We start from the raw sequence: 17553 nt of genomic DNA on the forward strand, positions 1-17553 counted from the left end.
ATGTTTATAATCCAATACAAAAGAAAATTATTATTTTTTTTTATATTATTAAACTTAGGATATCAACTACATGATTTGTAAATTCAAAACCGGACTTGATTAGGTTTTATGTCAGACTAGATAAGATTTGATCCGGTAAATTAATTATAGATCTAATTTATTTTTTTAAAATATAATTTTATTTTAACATTTTAAAAATGTAATCTTAAAATAATAATATTTTAAATTAATTTACCAATTCAAACTGAGTTTTATAGTTATAAGAGTATTTGAAAGTATAATAATAATTGTTTTTTAAAATATTTTTTGCTTGAAAAAATATCAAAATAATATATATTTTATTTTTAAAAATTTATTTTTAATATCAACATATTAAAAAAATTAAAAAAATAATTGATTTAAAAAAAATAATTTAAAATTTAACAAAAAGTCGATTGAAATTTATTCCTTAAACAATCCTTATCAAGAATAGTGTAGCCGATAAAATTAATGATAAAAGAAAAGTGAAAAATCGAAAACCCAGATAGCATAAACCTTATCGATTTCTCATTTTGATAGTCATCACCACATCGTTTTAGCCATCGAAAAACCGACGATATCTCCATAACAAAGCAAACAAAAAATGGCAATGATGCTTTCCTCCCAAACCGGCGCAGTCCTCCGCGCCCCATTCCTCCCCTCCCACTCTAACCTCTCCCGCCGCCTTCCTCTCACCGCCACCACCACCACCACCACCACCCTTTGTCTGCCATCACAAAACCCCCTATCTCTCGCTCTCAAGTTCCCTAAACCATCACTGTCTTCGACTATCACCCCCAAACAACGTATCCATAGGGTTCACCTCTCCCCCCAATCCACACAAATCCCTACCGAGTCACAACCCCAGCTCATCGGGTCAACTCGAACCGTCGCTACTATCCTAACCCTAGCTCTCTCTCTCTCACGCATCTTCGTCACTTCAATCCAAAAATTCGTTCTTTCACATAATCTTTTCCCCACTCCTGATCAACTCGTGGCGATTCGTGCTTTACAAAGCAACCTGGTTCACTCAGTGGGCCCCTTTTTCTTCGCGGCGCTTAAGGACCGTCCTACCGGGTATTTAAACACCCCATTGACGGTGGTTGCGGCCGGTTTGGCTAAATGGCTCGATATATATAGTGGGGTTTTGATGGTCAGGGTTTTGCTTAGTTGGTTCCCTAACATTCCTTGGGACCGTCAGCCCTTATCAGCTATAAGGGACTTGTGTGATCCTTATTTAAACTTGTTTAGAAATATAATTCCTCCAATCTTCGATACTCTTGATGTTAGCCCGCTTTTAGCTTTCGCGGTTTTGGGCACACTCGGTTCCATTCTTAACAGCAGCAGAGGAATGTACTGAAGAGGAATCGCTTTGCCAACCAATTTTACTGAGTAAGCATTAGGTTTTAAAGTTGGCTTCTTTTTGAGCTTTTGGAATTGGGTGTTACCTAGTGGCATTGATACTGTAATAGATATATAGATTTTATGAACGTTGTTTTCATGTTAGAATCTGTTGACTTATTTATGTTCTGGCGATTACTTGCTTCTTTTATTTGTATTGATGCTGTGTAGCTTGCTTTTTCCAGCCCCTTCATGATAGTTTGGCAGCATACTTGAAGTTTGATTTCTGTTTGTTTATATAGAACTTGATGTTCAAGTTGAATTCTAAATGCTTATCTCTTAATGTTTCTACCCTGAGTGTGCATTCCGGCTCCTTGAGATGGGAAAAGAAGTGCAGCTTGTTTCAATGAAACAATGACCTGCAAGTTTTTGCATATAATATGTGCAAGGAAAGTTAAAATGTGAGTTTTGTTCTTTTTTGTTCAAACGAGATAGTGTCTGCTAAATCCCAAACGTCACACTAGCATCAATTGAGTGATCGAAATTTTACCTAGGTATATATATTATCGTATTGAATGTGCATTTTTATCATGAATTCTTTGTGCCCATTGTCATAGATTACATGAATTTCCTAGTAGTGAACTGAGGTTCATGAAGATACTATGTGGAGTCTGGCAGAAATATGCCCTTTTAGGTTTGTAGAACGTGCGAGCACAAAATGTACTACCTGCTGTAGTTTTTATTAGTGTGAAGTATGTCAAATGGAATGTCTTTCAAAATGTAGGCTATCTATACATGCAGGGAATGCGTGTGTATTAGTTTGAAGAGAGACAGGTTATGCAGGCCATGATCCTTCTCTTTTGACCGAGACTTTAGAAGCTTTTGTTAGAGATGTCTATGAGAAGTTTCATCTTGGTTGGTTGTGATTCTGTTTGGCATTGATATATGCCTTCGTGATTGGATTAGTTTGATTTATGGGTGAAGGGTTTGTTCTTGACATCAAGAATCACCCTTTCTCTGGTATGACGAAAATTTTGGCCAATATTCTGTAGCTCTCTCCACTTTTTTTTATAAATCATCTTCTATGTAGTTATGCAATACTTGTTTAGTTCTTGATCCAGCTTCAAGTAGATTCATGAAATATATGCCCTTGCTAATGAGCAATGATGGCTCTGCTAGCATTCTTAGTTAGGTTAGGTTAGGTTATATTTGACAGAGCAGGGTTACGGGCTGTTTGAATGGGGTTGGCACTTGCATGGACGTATTAAGAACTGTGTTAGAAGTTGACTCACAAGTGATTGGGGCTCATAGAACAGGATGATGACTCTTTATTGCTGGGCATCATTAAGCGTCTTCGATCTCCTTCAATATGAGTTCAAAATTAGAATTCTCTTGTGCCTATAGAGAAGCTAATGCTAGTACATGATCCTACAGCCCTTGCGGTTGCAGAACTTTGGTAGATTGCTAGCTGCAGTAGCCAAGGAATGAGAACAATCTATTTGAGCCAAGTCCCATGTGCAATGAACCCTGGAATTTCAAAATTCGATCTTCTCTTCGCCAATCCCTTTTTCCTTTGGCAAAACAGCTCGTGATCTAATCTTATCCGTCAAAGCTCCTAGTTCTATATTGAAATATCCAGGGTTAGGGACATTCTCAAAATTGAAGCATTGAACATCAACAGATGCTTCAACTTTCCTCTTTGCTATTCTTGGAAAGCAGCTGCCATGCCAAAAGGTTGCATATGTGTGGATTGGAGAAATTTGGCACATTTTTTTGGATTTTGTTTTGTAAAATTAGCACAGTAAATGTAGAAATTTGAATTGTTTCAAAAAGATTTAGTGAAATAGCATAAACTATGTTGCACTTTAGAATAACAATATTTAGTAAATGTTGTATTTTTGAAGTGTGACAAACTCCTAGTTCTATATTGAAATCTCCAGGGTTAGGAACATTCTCAAAATTGAAGCATTGAACATCAACAGATGCTTCAACTTTCCTCTTTGCTATTCTTGGAAAGCAGCTGCCATGCCAAAAGGTTGCATATGTGTGGATTGGAGAAATTTGGCACATTTTTTTGGATTTTGTTTTGTAAAATTAGCACAGTAAATGTAGAAATTTGAATTGTTTCAAAAAGATTTAGTGAAATAGCATAAACTATGTTGCACTTTAGAATAACAATATTTAGTAAATGTTGTATTTTTGAAGTGTGACAAACTCCTAGTTCTATATTGAAATCTCCAGGGTTAGGAACATTCTCAAAATTGAAGCATTGAACATCAACAGATGCTTCAACTTTCCTCTTTGCTATACTTGGAAAGCAGCTGCTATGCCAAAAAGTTGCATATGTGTGGATTGGAGAACTTTGGCACATTTTTTTGGATTTTGTTTTGTAAAATTAGCACAGTAAATGTAGAAATTTGAATTGTTTCAAAAAGATTTAGTGAAATAGCATAAACTATGTTGCACTTTAGAATAACAATATTTAGTAAATGTTGTATTTTTGAAGTGTGACAAACTCCTAGTTCTATATTGAAATCTCCAGGGTTAGGAACATTCTCAAAATTGAAGCATTGAACATCAACAGATGCTTCAACTTTCCTCTTTGCTATACTTGGAAAGCAGCTGCTATGCCAAAAAGTTGCATATGTGTGGATTGGAGAACTTTGGCGCATTATTTTGGATTTTGTTTTGTAAAATTAGCATAGTGAACGTAGAAATTTGAATTGTTTTAAAAAAGATTTTGGTGAAATATCACAATTTGACTATGTCGCACTTTAAAATATTGACATTTAGTAAATGTTGTATTTTTGAAACGTGACATGATCAAACTCCAAATCTTCTGCCTCAACTAGTCGACCGGTTGTATCAATTGGTCGATTGTTTCATACAAAAATCATAATTTTATGAAAATTTTCTTTTAAATATGAATCATGTGTCAAAATACACATTTTTATTGAAGTTGTAGACTGAAAAATAGATTTCAAATAAAAATTCAAAAAGTTATTGTTTGCATAAGATAAGTGATTCTAAGTAGTAAGCGTGAGTCTGCTATAACTAAATAAGAATCTGCTCATAATAGATTACGTGAATGACTTAACAGATATATTAATAGATTAATGAAACAGGTTTAGGTCTAAAGAAAATTTAGTTACATCAGACCAGAATAACAACTAAAAAATGAATAACTTTTGATTCGATCATTAGATCATGCTCAAATAGATTATATGAATGGTTTAACAAATACATGTATGGACCAATGTATGGACCAGTAAAATAAGTTTAGGTCTAAAAGAAAATCCGGTCACACCAAATCAGAATAACAACTCAAAAATAAATAACTTTTATATGACTATTAGATCATGTTTAAATTTTTACAGGAATTTTTGAAAAATAATTTTTTATAGTAGTCATTGCTTTGCTACACGGATAATTAAATTTTTATATATAAAAAATCTTGTCGATGCCCTCTAGTTTTGACAGTTTTAAGATTTTTCTTGTTATTTTCAGAACCGGTCAACCAATTTCACTCATCATTACAAATTGATTAATTGATTGAGTTAGAAATAACATAATTTAATCATATCACGTTTCAGAAGCGCAACATTTACTAAATGTTGCTATTCTAAAACACGGCAAGATCAAACCATGTTATTTTATCAAAAAAAAAAATTTGCTTCTATGTCAATTCACCTATATTTTTTATTATATGTGCTAATTTGCTCAATTTATCCCATAATTTTAGCGTCCCAAACTTGCCCTGCTCGACAACCAGAGACAGACAGCATAGCCTCCAATTCCATTCTTCGTCCCTCTAGTTGCTTGCTCAACCCAACATGCATATTATAGTTCTGCGCCACGGTAGTAGGCAAGCAGCAGTCACGCAATCGAGCCTTCTCTTTTCTCCAGCATGTAAATAGAAAAGGCTCTAATTATTTTCTCTGATCAATACTATATATCCTTGTGTTTGCCGAGGCAATCTAAAAACTGCCAACTCCCTGTAAGAGGAAGAAAATCATGGGGTCAGCGAAAACATATAGAGAAATTTAACTTTTTACATGCAGTCTCGGTAGCATCATCCCAACAGTAGCTTCCAACCAGATACAAGGAGTGCTACCTTGTGCTTACAGGGTACCAATTGGAGGTGCTAGCTAAAGTACCCACAGATTCATGCAAAAAAAAGGGTCAAAACACAACCTCCCATGCTGAACTGTGCTGTAGGCTTGTGTTGTACAATAAAGCTCTCATCTAGATCTCAGAGATGACAACCACAAGGAAATTAGTGTTGGAAGTGTGTCTATATACATGTTGCTCGTGATTTTTGAATTTCAGGGTGCCCGAATCCTATTTTTTGCCGAAGTATGAAAGAAGTGTTGGCTGTTTATCATCAACGCTCTTGAGATTGGCCTTCTTCTTTGCTGGACTTGCCCGTGGTTTGACAATTTCATCTGTCTTCAGCTTTGAATCAACCAACTCCTCACGGTCGCGTTTTGTTTTGCACTTCGTTTCACCCTCATGTGAAAAAGTTTCAAGTTCTGATTTCAAATCATAGTCCACTGTTTTAGCGGAGCATGGAGTTTCTAACTTCTCTTCGCTTTCATTCTCCTCTTTCACACTTTTTGGCTCCAACTTGAGAGATTTGCCATGTGTACTTTCTTCAGGATTTGATTCTTCTTTAAATTCCTTTCGTGAGAAGAACTTTGAGATAGTACCCTTTTCCTCCATCTTCAAATGTATCTGCAAGACATGCTGAAAAATTATAAATAGTCGATTCGTTGAGAGGAATAACAAATGAGGCACATGTCTAATGAAAACAGCGAGGAAGAGATACACCAATACACCACAGCTCATCACTAGCACCATAGTTTTATTTTTTTCCATTTTCGAGAGCCAAATAATGAAAAATTACAAAATGTTATAGAAAAGGTAGACTTTCCGCACCTCTTTAATGCACTCTGGTCCATCAAAAGATGGCTTACCCATCGCAGGTGTCACTGGGTACCATACCTGAAGATTAAAATTGGTGTTAATGAAAGATAATGTGGAACCATTACTCTACTAGCAGATGGTATTCGCATCTTTTCTTAAACAAAGAGAGCTCTTACCAAATCAGAATGTTCATAAGGCTTAAGCACCGTATCAAATTTGGAATTGGAAGAAACACTTAACCATGTGTCAGTTGCTTCCTTGTCACCCAAAATAACAGGCATCCTCTCTGTAATACGAGTTAAAAATTTCAGTACTCAGTAGCTCAACTTCAGCAAAGAATGATACAAACTGAAATGAGAGAACCATATTAAAGAGTTTTTGACAACCACATTCAAGGAAATGATTTCTTCATCATCAACATTGCAAGCATGAAAGCATAATGTAGCTGTAGTAAGACTCCAGTTCCATTTTTTCATTCACGATGCACAACTCATTAGTTGGATGATTTCCATAGTTTTGCAGCTTTTATCATGATATATGAATTGCCTGAGAATTCATGGCCCGACCTTCTCCCTTACTTCTTGAACCAACCATTGAACATTTCTGGCGCATTTGTTATAGTAAAGAAAGGTAATAAAACAGTCCAAAAAAGAAACTGCAGCTTCCTTCTCTGCCATGCTTAGATGATTAGAATTACTGCTGTAATAAATGTTCCCTAAGATCTGGAGACAGACAAGTAAACCCTAGCATACCATGCATGCTAATGTAGTTGCCGGTCAATATTTGTGAGTGCAGTAACTACTGGAATATATCTCTTTGAACATTCTATTTAGTTCCACACATGTGATTCTTAAATGATGAATGTGAGGGCCTTTAGATTTCATAAATCAATTCAGAAGGCACTGGAAACTGTGATTTGGTTCATTTTCTGTCATCATAAGACTACAAAACCTGACATGTATAAGGACCTCCTTGTTTATCTAACATGCAATGTTTAGTGCTATTGAGGAAATAATATGATAGCATGCACGCATCTCATGAAATTGAAACAGACAACATGAATGAACTAAAACAAGCACCACTCACCATGCAACCATTGTATAGCTGAAGATGCAGCAGTAGTGACTATAGTAAAGGTGTAAAGTATCTCGCCTGCAGAAAAGCATAAAGTAACGAGATCATCTCCAACAGTTTATGCATTATTAGGGAACTAATCACAGACTAAAAACATCACCAAACTGACACTAAGAACAGCACAAGCATCTTATTTTATTCACTGGAAAGTTCTGCTTCATTCCTAGATGTGATGGAAGTTAATAATAGGATTGACAGACATCTTGTTAAGGAGCTAATTTTTTCAACAAGTCATGTCTTGAAGAAGTATGGAAATAGCATTCACCTTCAGAGTTTTGCCATGAATCATAAAGAGCAGCAAACACAAGAGGCCGACCATCCTTGAAATGAATGTAGTAGGGCTGCTTTTTTGACCCATCTTTTTTCCACTCATAGAATCTGAAAAACCACTTGAAGCATGAAGCATGTGACATATCATTTAATACAGTAATACATAACTAAGCTGAAACTTCTATTTCCAAGTGCATCAGTGAACAAAAATGCACACATATTTACTTGGTATTCAAGTAAGCACAAAAAATGTTGTTGTAGTATGTGGCTAATAAGCAGATGAGTGAAGCGGAGCGCACTGAGAAAATTACTAATACTCCTAGGACGGCTAAGGTCTACTATAAATACACATTATGTAACCGTAATTTGACAAATAATGAAATAAAAGCTCTTCGCTTCGCTTCTGTGATGTAGTCACATTACCAAACCACATTAAATCTATGTGTTTTTCTTGTTTTCTCTCTTGTGCAATATTCATTATTATTGCTGCAGGTTTCACAATAAGTGCAAATTAGGTTAGGGCAACTTCAATGTTAACAAAACCGACCATGGTTTAGAAAGATAACATAATCATAATCAAGTCACATTGTATCACCAGCATTCACAAATGCCTATTCAAAGTCGGAAGATCCGCTACCGCTACCACATACTTTACGTTAAAATTCACTCAAAGCAATCCACAAGTAAAATATAGAACTGATAATTGATGATAAGTAATCATAAGCAAACCAAAGGGTACAAAACACACCCTTCTACTGCAACAAGACACCTGCTTTTCGGAATCAGGCGACGAAAAGAAGCCTTTTCGCTCAGTGATTCAGATCGTGCATTAAACTGCATTTTTCCCACAGTCACAAATTAAATTAAATTATGCAAATTTTCTAAAAACAAAAATATTTAATAATTAATAACAACAGTATAATAATTAAATACAAAAAACCACAATACACATACATAAATACATACCATCTTGTAGAAATCTGGTTTCTCAGATTTCTTAGTGAAACCAGGAATTAATCCCCACTTCATACAGTGGATAGCATAACCGTCCCCACCGCTGGCGCCATCGCCACTGGCTGCGTCGTCTCTACGGACAACCGCCAAATTCGAACCCGGTGATGCGTTGTAGGATGGGCGGTACCTAAAATGAAACTCAAAATTATATCAAACAACAAGCCAACACTTCAATAGACAGGGAGAGAGATTACCGGTCCATATTGACGGAGCGGACGGTGGCGGTGTTGCGGTGGCATGCCCTGGGGATGTCGTCGGCTCTGAGAGTGCAACGCGCTCTACCGCACATCTTATCTTTTCCTTTCTGCTGTGCTGCTCCCTCTTTCAGTTCTCGTCGTCGATTGCAACTGCTGACTTTCCTCTTCTAACGCCTCCGCCCACCTGACTTCGTTTAGGGGTAAAATACATTTACGGTCCCTTAAGTCTCAACACTTAGTCATGTTTGCCACTATATTTTAATCTTGATTATACAGGATCTTATACTTGTAATTGTTGGTCAGTGTGGTCCTTCCTTCTATTTTGTTGTGAGAGGGTGACTAATAAATGATGTCAATTTTTATATTGTAAATGATTTTGATTGAGCTATTTAAATGGATCATATTGATGCAAAAATAACATAAGAAATAAAGAAACTTTCAGGATAAAAATTTTGTATTTTCTTAAATAAAATAAGTATATTTGAAGAATATTTGTGTCTTTGGAACTTGGCATTTTAGATTCTTGTTTTTTTTTTTTGTAATTTGAATTTTCATTTTGGCTCTTCTTATTTTATATTTTATTTGATTTTAAATTTTTTTATTTCATCATAGATTAATGGGATGTAATAAAAACAATTTATTTCTTAAAATTAACACCACAAATAGGACAATTTTGGAAGGAGAGACAATGTACAGCCAATAATTGAAATTAAAAGGTATTGATGGACTAAATATAAAGAAAAGGGACTAGTATAATCAATCTCCTAACCTTGAGGTACCATGAAACTATTTACTGGAATATGAGCGGGAACAAATTGTTTCCTTTTTTTTCCTTCTCTTGTGCTGCGTGCAATGCTGTAGAGACCGAACGAAGCGGACCGTTCGATTTTCTTTCTCGAGATTGCGTAAAGGAAGTGATTTTAGTTGTTTTTTAAAAGTATTTGTATTTTAAATTTTTTTAAATTAATGTTTTTTATTTTTATGTAAAAAAACTTTATAAAAATATTATTTTAATATATTAATAGATAAAAAACTATTTTAAAAAACATTGTGTATCATCACAGTTTTGAATATACCCTTAGTCAAAATGTAAATAAAAATTAAATGAAGCAGATGAATAAAGATAATTTCAAGAAAAATAAAAGTTTTTGTTTTAAAATATTGAATTAGATGATGCAAGGGCATCGGCAAGTTCAGTTTCATTGTTAATGTTGCGTGATTGATAGATATTGATACAGTGATAGGATGAGAAAAAAATCAAAAAACCAATTAAATTGAAAAAATAAAAGAAAATAATTAAAAAATCAAATCGTGAAAAAAAACCAACTAGAATTTTGAAAAAATCGATCGGTTCGGTTCGGTTTTAATTTTATAAGCTTGAAACCGAAAAAACCAAACTGAACTCTAACCAGAAAAAAACCGAGCCAAACTGGAAAAAACCAAATAAACCGGTTTGAACCGGTGTTTTCCCCAAAATAACCGAACCGAAACGGTCAGTTTGAACCGGTTTTGGTTCGGTTTCGGTTTCTTTTTAAAAAAACCAATTTTAATTATTTTTTAAAAAAACCGAATCAAATCGAAAGTGATTACCCCTATATAGTGATATGTTTTCTTTGTATATATAAAACATTATGCCATTACGGAAAATACTAAAAAAAAAATAGTGAAATAAAAGTTGAAGTTGATTTATTTGTAATTAATAAAAAATTGTTTTGTGTTTAAAAGATGGGTTTTATTAATAAATAAATATATTTTTATATTTCTATCATTAATATGCGTTGAATAAAGATATAAATTGTAATTAATAAAAAAAATGGTATATAAAATAGTTTTGTATTTAAAATACATTATATTTTTAATAATTTCTCATGATTATTATGTAACGTAAAGGGCTATCTTTTATTGTTATTGACTATAATTTATCTGATTATTACGTAACTGAGAGACTACCCTCCATCGCGTATCTCCCAATAAATAAATAAATAACAATTATATGTCTTGAAAAAAAAATATACCTAAACTATGTCAAGAAAAAAAAAACTATTAAAATCATAATTTATAAATAACCACACAAATTAGGATAAGGGAAGGGAGTTTTAGAGTGTGTTATTAGTTATTTTTATAATATTTTTTATTTTAAAATATATTAAAATAATATTTTTATTATTTTTTTTAAAAATATTTGTAATATTAACACATCAAAATAATTTAAAAATATAAAAAATTAATTTTAAATAATTTTTTTTAAAAAAGTTTACTCTTTGTAACACAATATCAAATGGGGATGAAAATTGAAAAGAGTCAGATTACCCGCGGCAAGTCGGGTCAGTATTCCTAACCGGTTCACTCGATTTTCCTGCTCAAAATTAATCCCGGTTTAGGCACTCACTACACCTTCGCTCCCAAGTCCCAACCCGAAATCCTCAGCCCTACCTTCCTCATGTCTTCTCTCGTAAAACGACTCCACCACCTATCCCCATGCCTGCAGTCCACCGCCCACCAGCTCCGCCAATTAAGAACCGGGGCCGGCCCAAACAGGCGGCGATCCAAGTCCCCTCCCTTTGCAGCCAAGAAGACTGATGAGAAATCGGACTGGTGGATAGTCGACGGCGAGATGCACGAGATAGGAGAACACGTGCCCCCACGTGAGCGATTTGTTATCCCTAGAGACAACGTCCCCAACAAGCGGCGAAAGCAACTTCGTGAACAGTTCATGCGCCGCACTCGCCTTGTTATCAAGGAATCAGTAAGTGCTCATTCCTCCATGCCTCTTCTGCTTGCTACAGGGCGGAGCTAGAAATTCCGGATTGAGGGGGCGAATAAGAAAATAATTGATTTTTTGGATGCTAAGCTTGTAAAATTGAAGGGTATAATAAAATTTCAAACTTTTAGGACTACAATGCGAAACTTTTCAAATTTTGGGATGCCATGTACCATCCATTAACTAGGTACATCTTTAAGTATGTCATGGATTTACCTGCCATCTGTTTGAGAATTTGACTGGTCGTTTTCTTGCTTGGGTACAAAACAGCATGCTTGATGATTTTGTAGAAAACAAGGGAGCAATGGTGGGCTGTTTAGTATAAAAATGTTAATCTAAGCATGTGCCTGAATTTTGGATTGTGCCCTGTTTTTGTAATTGAAGGAGCATGAACCTTGGTGCAAAAGATACATGGAACTATATCAGGAGCTTAGAGAGAATTGGGAGCGGCTATACTGGGATGAGGGCTATTCCAAGAAAATTGCGCGAGATCATGCAAATTATGAGTCTGCTGAGGATGATGATCAAGATTTTAACCCGTACAGGTTTGTCAATGCCAGTTTCTACCCTCGTTTGTTTTGATTTTTCCCATAATGGCCATTTATGGGGGGATGGAGGGAGAAAGAAAAGGCTTCCCTTAGTTCATTTAGAAAGTCTTTCATTTACTGGTGATGAATATAAATTGTTAAGGTTGTAGTGTTTATACTTTTAATACTCGATCTATGTTTCTCTGTTTTTCTGTCATTTGTTTATGGTTTATGTCAATCGATTTCTTGTTTTATTGATGTGTAAATAATGCTGATTTATTTGTTATATGTTCAAATTTTCTCTAGAGACGGATAATCAGTCTTTTTTTTTTGCTTGTTTGCAACAGGAGCAAGCGACCTGAACAGGTGAAGGTACGGATCCTTTGACAACTTTGTTTAATTTTTTGGAACTGGTACTGGTCATGATAAAGTGATCTCTTTGATACTGATGACATGATATAGATTTGAGCTATTAGCCCTGATTTTCACACCCACTCTCCCCACGATGTTTTTTTTTTTAAAAAAAAGAAAGAAATAATGGACACCAAACATAATGTATCAGCTTTGCAAACACATGATTTTTATTGTTTTTGGTCAGTTTGTCCTTTGTCACAGGCTACATTGAATTGATTCTATTTGTTATTATAGAAATTTCTGAAAGTTTTATGTTTTAATCGTTTCTAATCCAATAGTGGGAAACGTACTCATGCATGGATGTTTCTCTTTTGCAATAGGATGGTGCAGGATGCAGGAGGCCTAGCTTTTAGTAGCATCTTCTTTCTTTTTTTCAGTCTAAAATGATGTTAGAGATTTCAAACAGTTTGATCTCCTTCCTTTTTTACTGTAAATAAACATGTTGTTATAACATGTATATGACTGGGTTTTGAATGCAGGACCAGGATTTTGGGAGAAACAGGCAAGGTGATACATGGGAAAAGGTTGGCCAAATTCGAGATAAATTTGAATATGACAGAGAGAAAAGAATGAGGGAGAAAGGTACGTTCAATGCATATAATTTACTCAATGTGTGGTCACTTATATTTCTCGGGATAAATTGGTCAAGGGGTCATTCTTGTAGGTATAAGTAGCTGATATGCTCAATAATAACTTCAAGTTGATTTCTTTTATTAGATTGTTTGTCTGTTAGGCAGCCCATGATTAAATCTTTGTGTTTAGCATGCTCGTTATAAATTGCAGAGCTGGAGTTTGAGCATCCATAAGCTTGGTTTTGATTGACTAACAAACATATGTATGTAGACAAGCACCTATATGTATTTACATACACACATGTATACATATATGTTTTGTGTTTTCTTCTTCTGAAGAGCACTGAAGTATACAAATTTTGCTTCTCCTGTTCAAAACATTCTAGATAGAAGAGGACATTTCAACATAAAGTATCTTCTTATTTACCTGGTGATCTATTGTAGAATAGTGTTCATGCACAGTTGCAGCCAAGTCAGGTTTTTGTTTTTTAGTGCTCACATCTGATGCTTTATGTCACCTGTTACTGAAATAAGCTCTTGAATGTGCGTGGCATTTGTCAAGGTGCTAAACGATCTGTTTCTCTTTCATAGAATCTTGATTTTATTTACTAGTCAACATCGAATCTCATATTTATGAAAATGCATTATTGTGATTCTGAGTGCACAAACAGTTCAATATAACCTGGAAAAAAAAAGCCCTTCAATCCGCTCACATTACATGAAGCAAATGCTTTTGTCAAGCTGATAGTCAGAGGACAGGTTGCATTGAACATATCGTGTCAAGTACAAAAGAAACCAAAATCTTGTATAGCTGGGCTGGGTATGAATTTTCCTATTCAACCATCCACGATATACATTATATAGCTTTCTCCAGTAATGTTTCAGTTTTGGTCATTGAAAACCTAGCTGATTGAGAACCAAATAACATGTTTGAATCTCATACAACTGCAGTTATTTTACATGATCATTCGCAATCCTTTTTAAGAGTCCCTTTCAACCAAATTTGTACTTGCAGATCTCATTTATTTTATGTATTTTATTTGCAGCATTTGCGCCGATGAATAGAGGAACTTCTTTTGAGTTGCCTCATTCAAACACCCAGAATCGGCCATTTGACACTCAACGATACTTCCCTGATGAAGGGGACTCTTAAAAAGGATTGCGAACGATCATGTGAAGAAGACATTAATGCAGTTCTACTGTCAAGTTCCCTAAAGTTAAAACCATTGGGGGCACATAGTGGAGATCTGCAAGAAGAGCGTTTAATGGTATTTGGTCCTGAAATCCATGCCATACACCGATTGACCATTGTCTACCACACCAGGAAGCAAGGGGTCTCTGATAACACATGGATTGCGCATCATTTTTTAACCAAGTTATTAGTTTTGTGAATAATCTAGCTTATGATGTCCCTTTCATGAACGAAATTGCCTGTAAGCTTAGTTTATCTGGATCATTAATTGTAAGCAAGTTAAACTTTGAAGCATAAAGCTTAGAATTTTTTCTACAATACATTTTTCCCTGAAGTTGCCCCCGGAAAACTCTATGCTGGTCCTTTGTTCATCGCTGCACCCTTCAGCTTGCAAGAGATTCTATAGATCTTTAACTTTAAATTTGATTATTGTATCAGACTCAAATGTATCGGCTCAGGACAAATTTTTAAAACTCAAAATTAGAATGATACACCAGCTTCCTCTACCCATCACCACCACCGCAATCATTATTAAAAGGAATATAACAAATAAAAATATAAAGTAGAAGGGGTGGTAGTCGTTGGTTTGAGGCAGGCTGGTGTCGAAACTCCCTGTACTGCAAGAACTGAGTAAATGCACACTGGTTTCTTCATACCTTAGCATGGAAAAGTGGTTAGTTAGAGTAATTTTTGAAATCTTTGGCTATAATATATAGATGAATGAAGTTCTTGGAAGGATTGCATCTACAGCTCAAGAGTTGGTTCGTTATCATTTTGGCGATGGTAGTGTTTTCCTTTTCGTTTGTAACTTGTTCTTGTAACCATTTGAAATTCTAGAATCAAGATAATTTTTGCCAAATATGAGACCTTCAATTTGGATATTTTTCTTTTAAACATATGGCATTGCATGGAGTCCATTTCTCTGTTATATTGGCCAAACATACTACGAGCTACAGCATGTTTTTTCGTTACCTTCTATGTTATGCCTGTTATCTATCACTTTCACTTTCACTCCACAGATAGAGGGACCGCAAGTGCCTCATCACATTCAAAAGAAAAATGAAAAAAGGGCGTGGACAGAAGAAGGAATAGCACTATATATATATTTGTATTATATGACTGAGAAAGCAAAAGAATATGTGCATAGCATCCGACTCCAGTCATTTACATTTTACCAATTGAAAACTCGGGGGACACAAAAGGGTCATCTACACCTTGTGGAGTTCAAGCTCTTAATTAGAATTGCTATAAGCATTGTTAACAGCCGCAGCAGCAGCAGCCCTGCCAAACCTTGATAACTGAGGTTTTTCGTTGGAGAACTTGCGATACAGGATCATCTTCATGAAGTCAAGATTTTCACTACTTTCCTTGTCATTGTTATACTCCTCTGACATTTGAGCAGCAGTGCTTCTAGTAGCTCGGTGAAGATGGCACCTGAATGAACCAGCATGGCTAGTTGGTGCACAAACGCAGGTCTTTTTGGAGGCCACAGTTAGCTTGTTTTCATTCACTTTCATGCTTGCATTGGCCAAACCCTCAACCTGAGGAAGCCATCCCTTCCATTTACTCGCCCTGTTAATGAAAACCAAATCATCATTAAGTTGATGATTTTTTTAATATATTTTTGATATGTTAATGTTAAAAAATTAAAAAAAAAACTTCAAAAAACTTATTATAATATATTCTCAAGTTAAAATACACTTTTAAAATGAGTTTTACACCACAATACTAAACAAACAAAATCATCCTAAAAAGAAAAGAAAAAAAAAAAGGACAAGGAAAACACACGTTGATAAAAGAAACCAAAAAAGAATCTGAGTAGCTATTGCACGGTTACTTTCACGATTTACTCGCAACCAAACCAAAACCTATGTTCTAAAGGAAAACCTATTGGTATTGTTATTGTTTTTCAAAAAAAAATTCCAAAATTCATCCACACCCATTAATCATTATTGATCTTGGTAAACCCCACAGTGGCTAAATAAAATCTTCAACTCAAAATCATGGTACCCAGGAAAGAAGAGGCGAGTAGTGTAAGAGATTAAGCCATGCGGGCAGTAGGAGGAGGAGGCCATGGTGGAATAGTGCCTTGCTAATAACATGCTTGAACATATACCCTATTGATTTCTCAATTTAATTTGATAAACAGGTAAAAACCCAAAACAATCAACAACAAGAAAGAAGGAATATAATTTTCTCTTCTCAAGAGTTATATCAAATCAAGAAGTAATTAAAGAATCAATGCAGAGCAAGAACACGTACCAAAAAGTCATTGCCGGAGCTGGGCCGGAATCTTTCGAGCTGGGAAAACCAGCGTCGGCATCAGCAGCTACAATCATTTTCATTGCACAAAGACTAGTGATGATCAAGTAACAATACCCAAGAAAAGATCAAGAAACCAGAATTAACCTTGGAAGAAGAAGAAGGAAGAGGGAATGTGTATAATATAAACGTAAGAATCGCTCAAAAAGAAAGAAATATCAGAGATTTGTAGTGCTACTAAGCGAAGTAAAACAGGCAGACACACAGAAGTTTCCTTGTCAACCAGAGTTAACAAGGAACTGATGTCGTTGTACATGGAGAGGCGGTTTGATTTTATTTCCTTATTGGACAAGGAAGATTTGTTTTTTTTTTTTTTTTTGAATTAGTAGATTAAATTAAAAAATAATAATAACACATGTACAAGCCATCCAATTGTATATAAGGTTGTAATAGGAAAATTGCTTAAAACTGCAAAAAGTGTATTAAGAAATAAAAAGATTAAAATTACTCAAACATTAGAATATGAATAAATAAAAATGTTAATTTATTTTTTAAAAAATAAAATTATATAATTATACAGCTCAAAGAAGAAACACACGCTCGAGGTTAGAGGTCCGATCGATCCACTCGATGAGCCCTTGACCATACACATCTAAATTCTAATCAAGTGAAAGAGTCCGGTCAGGCAGTCACCTCGCTCAGATTCCTCTGGTTGTTCTTCTGAATCTTGAACACTATACAAGTTCTATGCTCGCGTTCATGGCATTGATTAAGGGATTGGAGACTTTACAGAATATGATTACTCGACAAGTACGTTCAAAGAGGAAATAAAAGACGGTGTCAAGGAAGGAAAGAAGAATGGTCATGATGAAATCTTGCATGCCTAGACCAAAAGACACAGCATTTACTGGGTTTTCTTTCCCTT

At 35.0% G+C, this 17553-nt stretch overlaps 4 protein-coding genes across 8 annotated transcripts; 2 read left to right on the forward strand and 2 right to left on the reverse strand.

The window, feature by feature from the left end:
• The first annotated feature begins 483 nt into the window (after positions 1–483).
• Positions 484–4207, forward strand: LOC7459515 (ylmG homolog protein 1-2, chloroplastic). 4 transcript variants are annotated; one of them, XM_052450816.1, is made up of 2 exons: positions 484–1410; positions 3601–4207. In XM_052450816.1, exon 1 carries the CDS (start codon positions 623–625, stop codon positions 1376–1378), a length of 756 nt encoding a protein of 251 aa, XP_052306776.1. In that variant the 5' UTR covers positions 484–622; the 3' UTR covers positions 1379–1410; positions 3601–4207. The 4 variants fall into 4 exon arrangements, with proteins under 4 accessions (XP_052306776.1, XP_052306777.1, XP_024451844.2 ...); XM_052450817.1 differs by having other exon boundaries at positions 3902–4207; XM_024596076.2 differs by lacking the exon at positions 3601–4207 and adding an exon at positions 3300–3593.
• A 673-nt stretch (positions 4208–4880) lies between these two features.
• Positions 4881–9087, reverse strand: LOC7459516 (uncharacterized). 2 transcript variants are annotated; one of them, XR_002980252.2, is made up of 9 exons: positions 8898–9087; positions 8656–8830; positions 8438–8523; positions 7685–7797; positions 7372–7437; positions 6462–6571; positions 6298–6363; positions 5474–6093; positions 4881–5354 (listed from the first exon to the last, which is right to left on the reverse strand). XR_002980252.2 is itself a non-coding variant. In XM_002303044.4 (8 exons), the coding sequence occupies exons 1-8, from the start codon at positions 8990–8992 to the stop codon at positions 5701–5703; spliced, it is 1104 nt and encodes a 367-aa protein (XP_002303080.1). In that variant the 5' UTR covers positions 8993–9087; the 3' UTR covers positions 5375–5700. The 2 variants fall into 2 exon arrangements, 1 of the variants encoding a protein (XP_002303080.1); XM_002303044.4 differs by lacking the exon at positions 4881–5354 and having other exon boundaries at positions 5375–6093.
• Positions 9088–11273: 2186 nt separating this feature from the next.
• LOC7471183 (uncharacterized) lies at positions 11274–14684 on the forward strand. Its single transcript, XM_024594326.2, has 5 exons — positions 11274–11646; positions 12046–12206; positions 12536–12560; positions 13082–13184; positions 14221–14684. The coding sequence occupies exons 1-5, from the start codon at positions 11341–11343 to the stop codon at positions 14325–14327; spliced, it is 702 nt and encodes a 233-aa protein (XP_024450094.1). The 5' UTR covers positions 11274–11340; the 3' UTR covers positions 14328–14684.
• A 761-nt stretch (positions 14685–15445) lies between these two features.
• Positions 15446–17019, reverse strand: LOC7459517 (uncharacterized). Its single transcript, XM_002303045.4, has 2 exons — positions 16629–17019; positions 15446–15938 (listed from the first exon to the last, which is right to left on the reverse strand). Exons 1-2 carry the CDS (start codon positions 16709–16711, stop codon positions 15599–15601), a joined length of 423 nt encoding a protein of 140 aa, XP_002303081.2. The 5' UTR covers positions 16712–17019; the 3' UTR covers positions 15446–15598.
• Between the last annotated feature and the right edge of the window lie 534 nt (positions 17020–17553).

This window comes from Populus trichocarpa, chromosome 2 (assembly GCF_000002775.5).
Source record: "Populus trichocarpa isolate Nisqually-1 chromosome 2, P.trichocarpa_v4.1, whole genome shotgun sequence".
Lineage (NCBI taxonomy): Eukaryota > Viridiplantae > Streptophyta > Magnoliopsida > Malpighiales > Salicaceae > Populus > Populus trichocarpa.

Excerpts from the sequence above, each read along its gene's own strand:
- LOC7459515 (XM_052450816.1), top strand. The coding sequence starts at position 623 with ATGGCAATGATGCTTTCCTCCCAAACCGGCGCAGTCCTCCGCGCCCCA.
- LOC7459516 (XM_002303044.4), bottom strand. The coding sequence starts at position 8,992 with ATGTGCGGTAGAGCGCGTTGCACTCTCAGAGCCGACGACATCCCCAGG. Across the intron at positions 6,572-7,371 it reads AGCTATACAATGGTTGCATG|AGAGGATGCCTGTTATTTTG; the intron begins GTGAGTGGTGCT and ends CTCGTATTACAG. Across the intron at positions 6,364-6,461 it reads CTTATGAACATTCTGATTTG|GTATGGTACCCAGTGACACC; the intron begins GTAAGAGCTCTC and ends TTTAATCTTCAG.
- LOC7471183 (XM_024594326.2), top strand. The coding sequence starts at position 11,341 with ATGTCTTCTCTCGTAAAACGACTCCACCACCTATCCCCATGCCTGCAG. Across the intron at positions 12,207-12,535 it reads CAAGATTTTAACCCGTACAG|GAGCAAGCGACCTGAACAGG; the intron begins GTTTGTCAATGC and ends TGTTTGCAACAG. Across the intron at positions 13,185-14,220 it reads GAAAAGAATGAGGGAGAAAG|CATTTGCGCCGATGAATAGA; the intron begins GTACGTTCAATG and ends TTTTATTTGCAG.
- LOC7459517 (XM_002303045.4), bottom strand. The coding sequence starts at position 16,711 with ATGAAAATGATTGTAGCTGCTGATGCCGACGCTGGTTTTCCCAGCTCG. Across the intron at positions 15,939-16,628 it reads GCTCCGGCAATGACTTTTTG|GGCGAGTAAATGGAAGGGAT; the intron begins GTACGTGTTCTT and ends TTTCATTAACAG.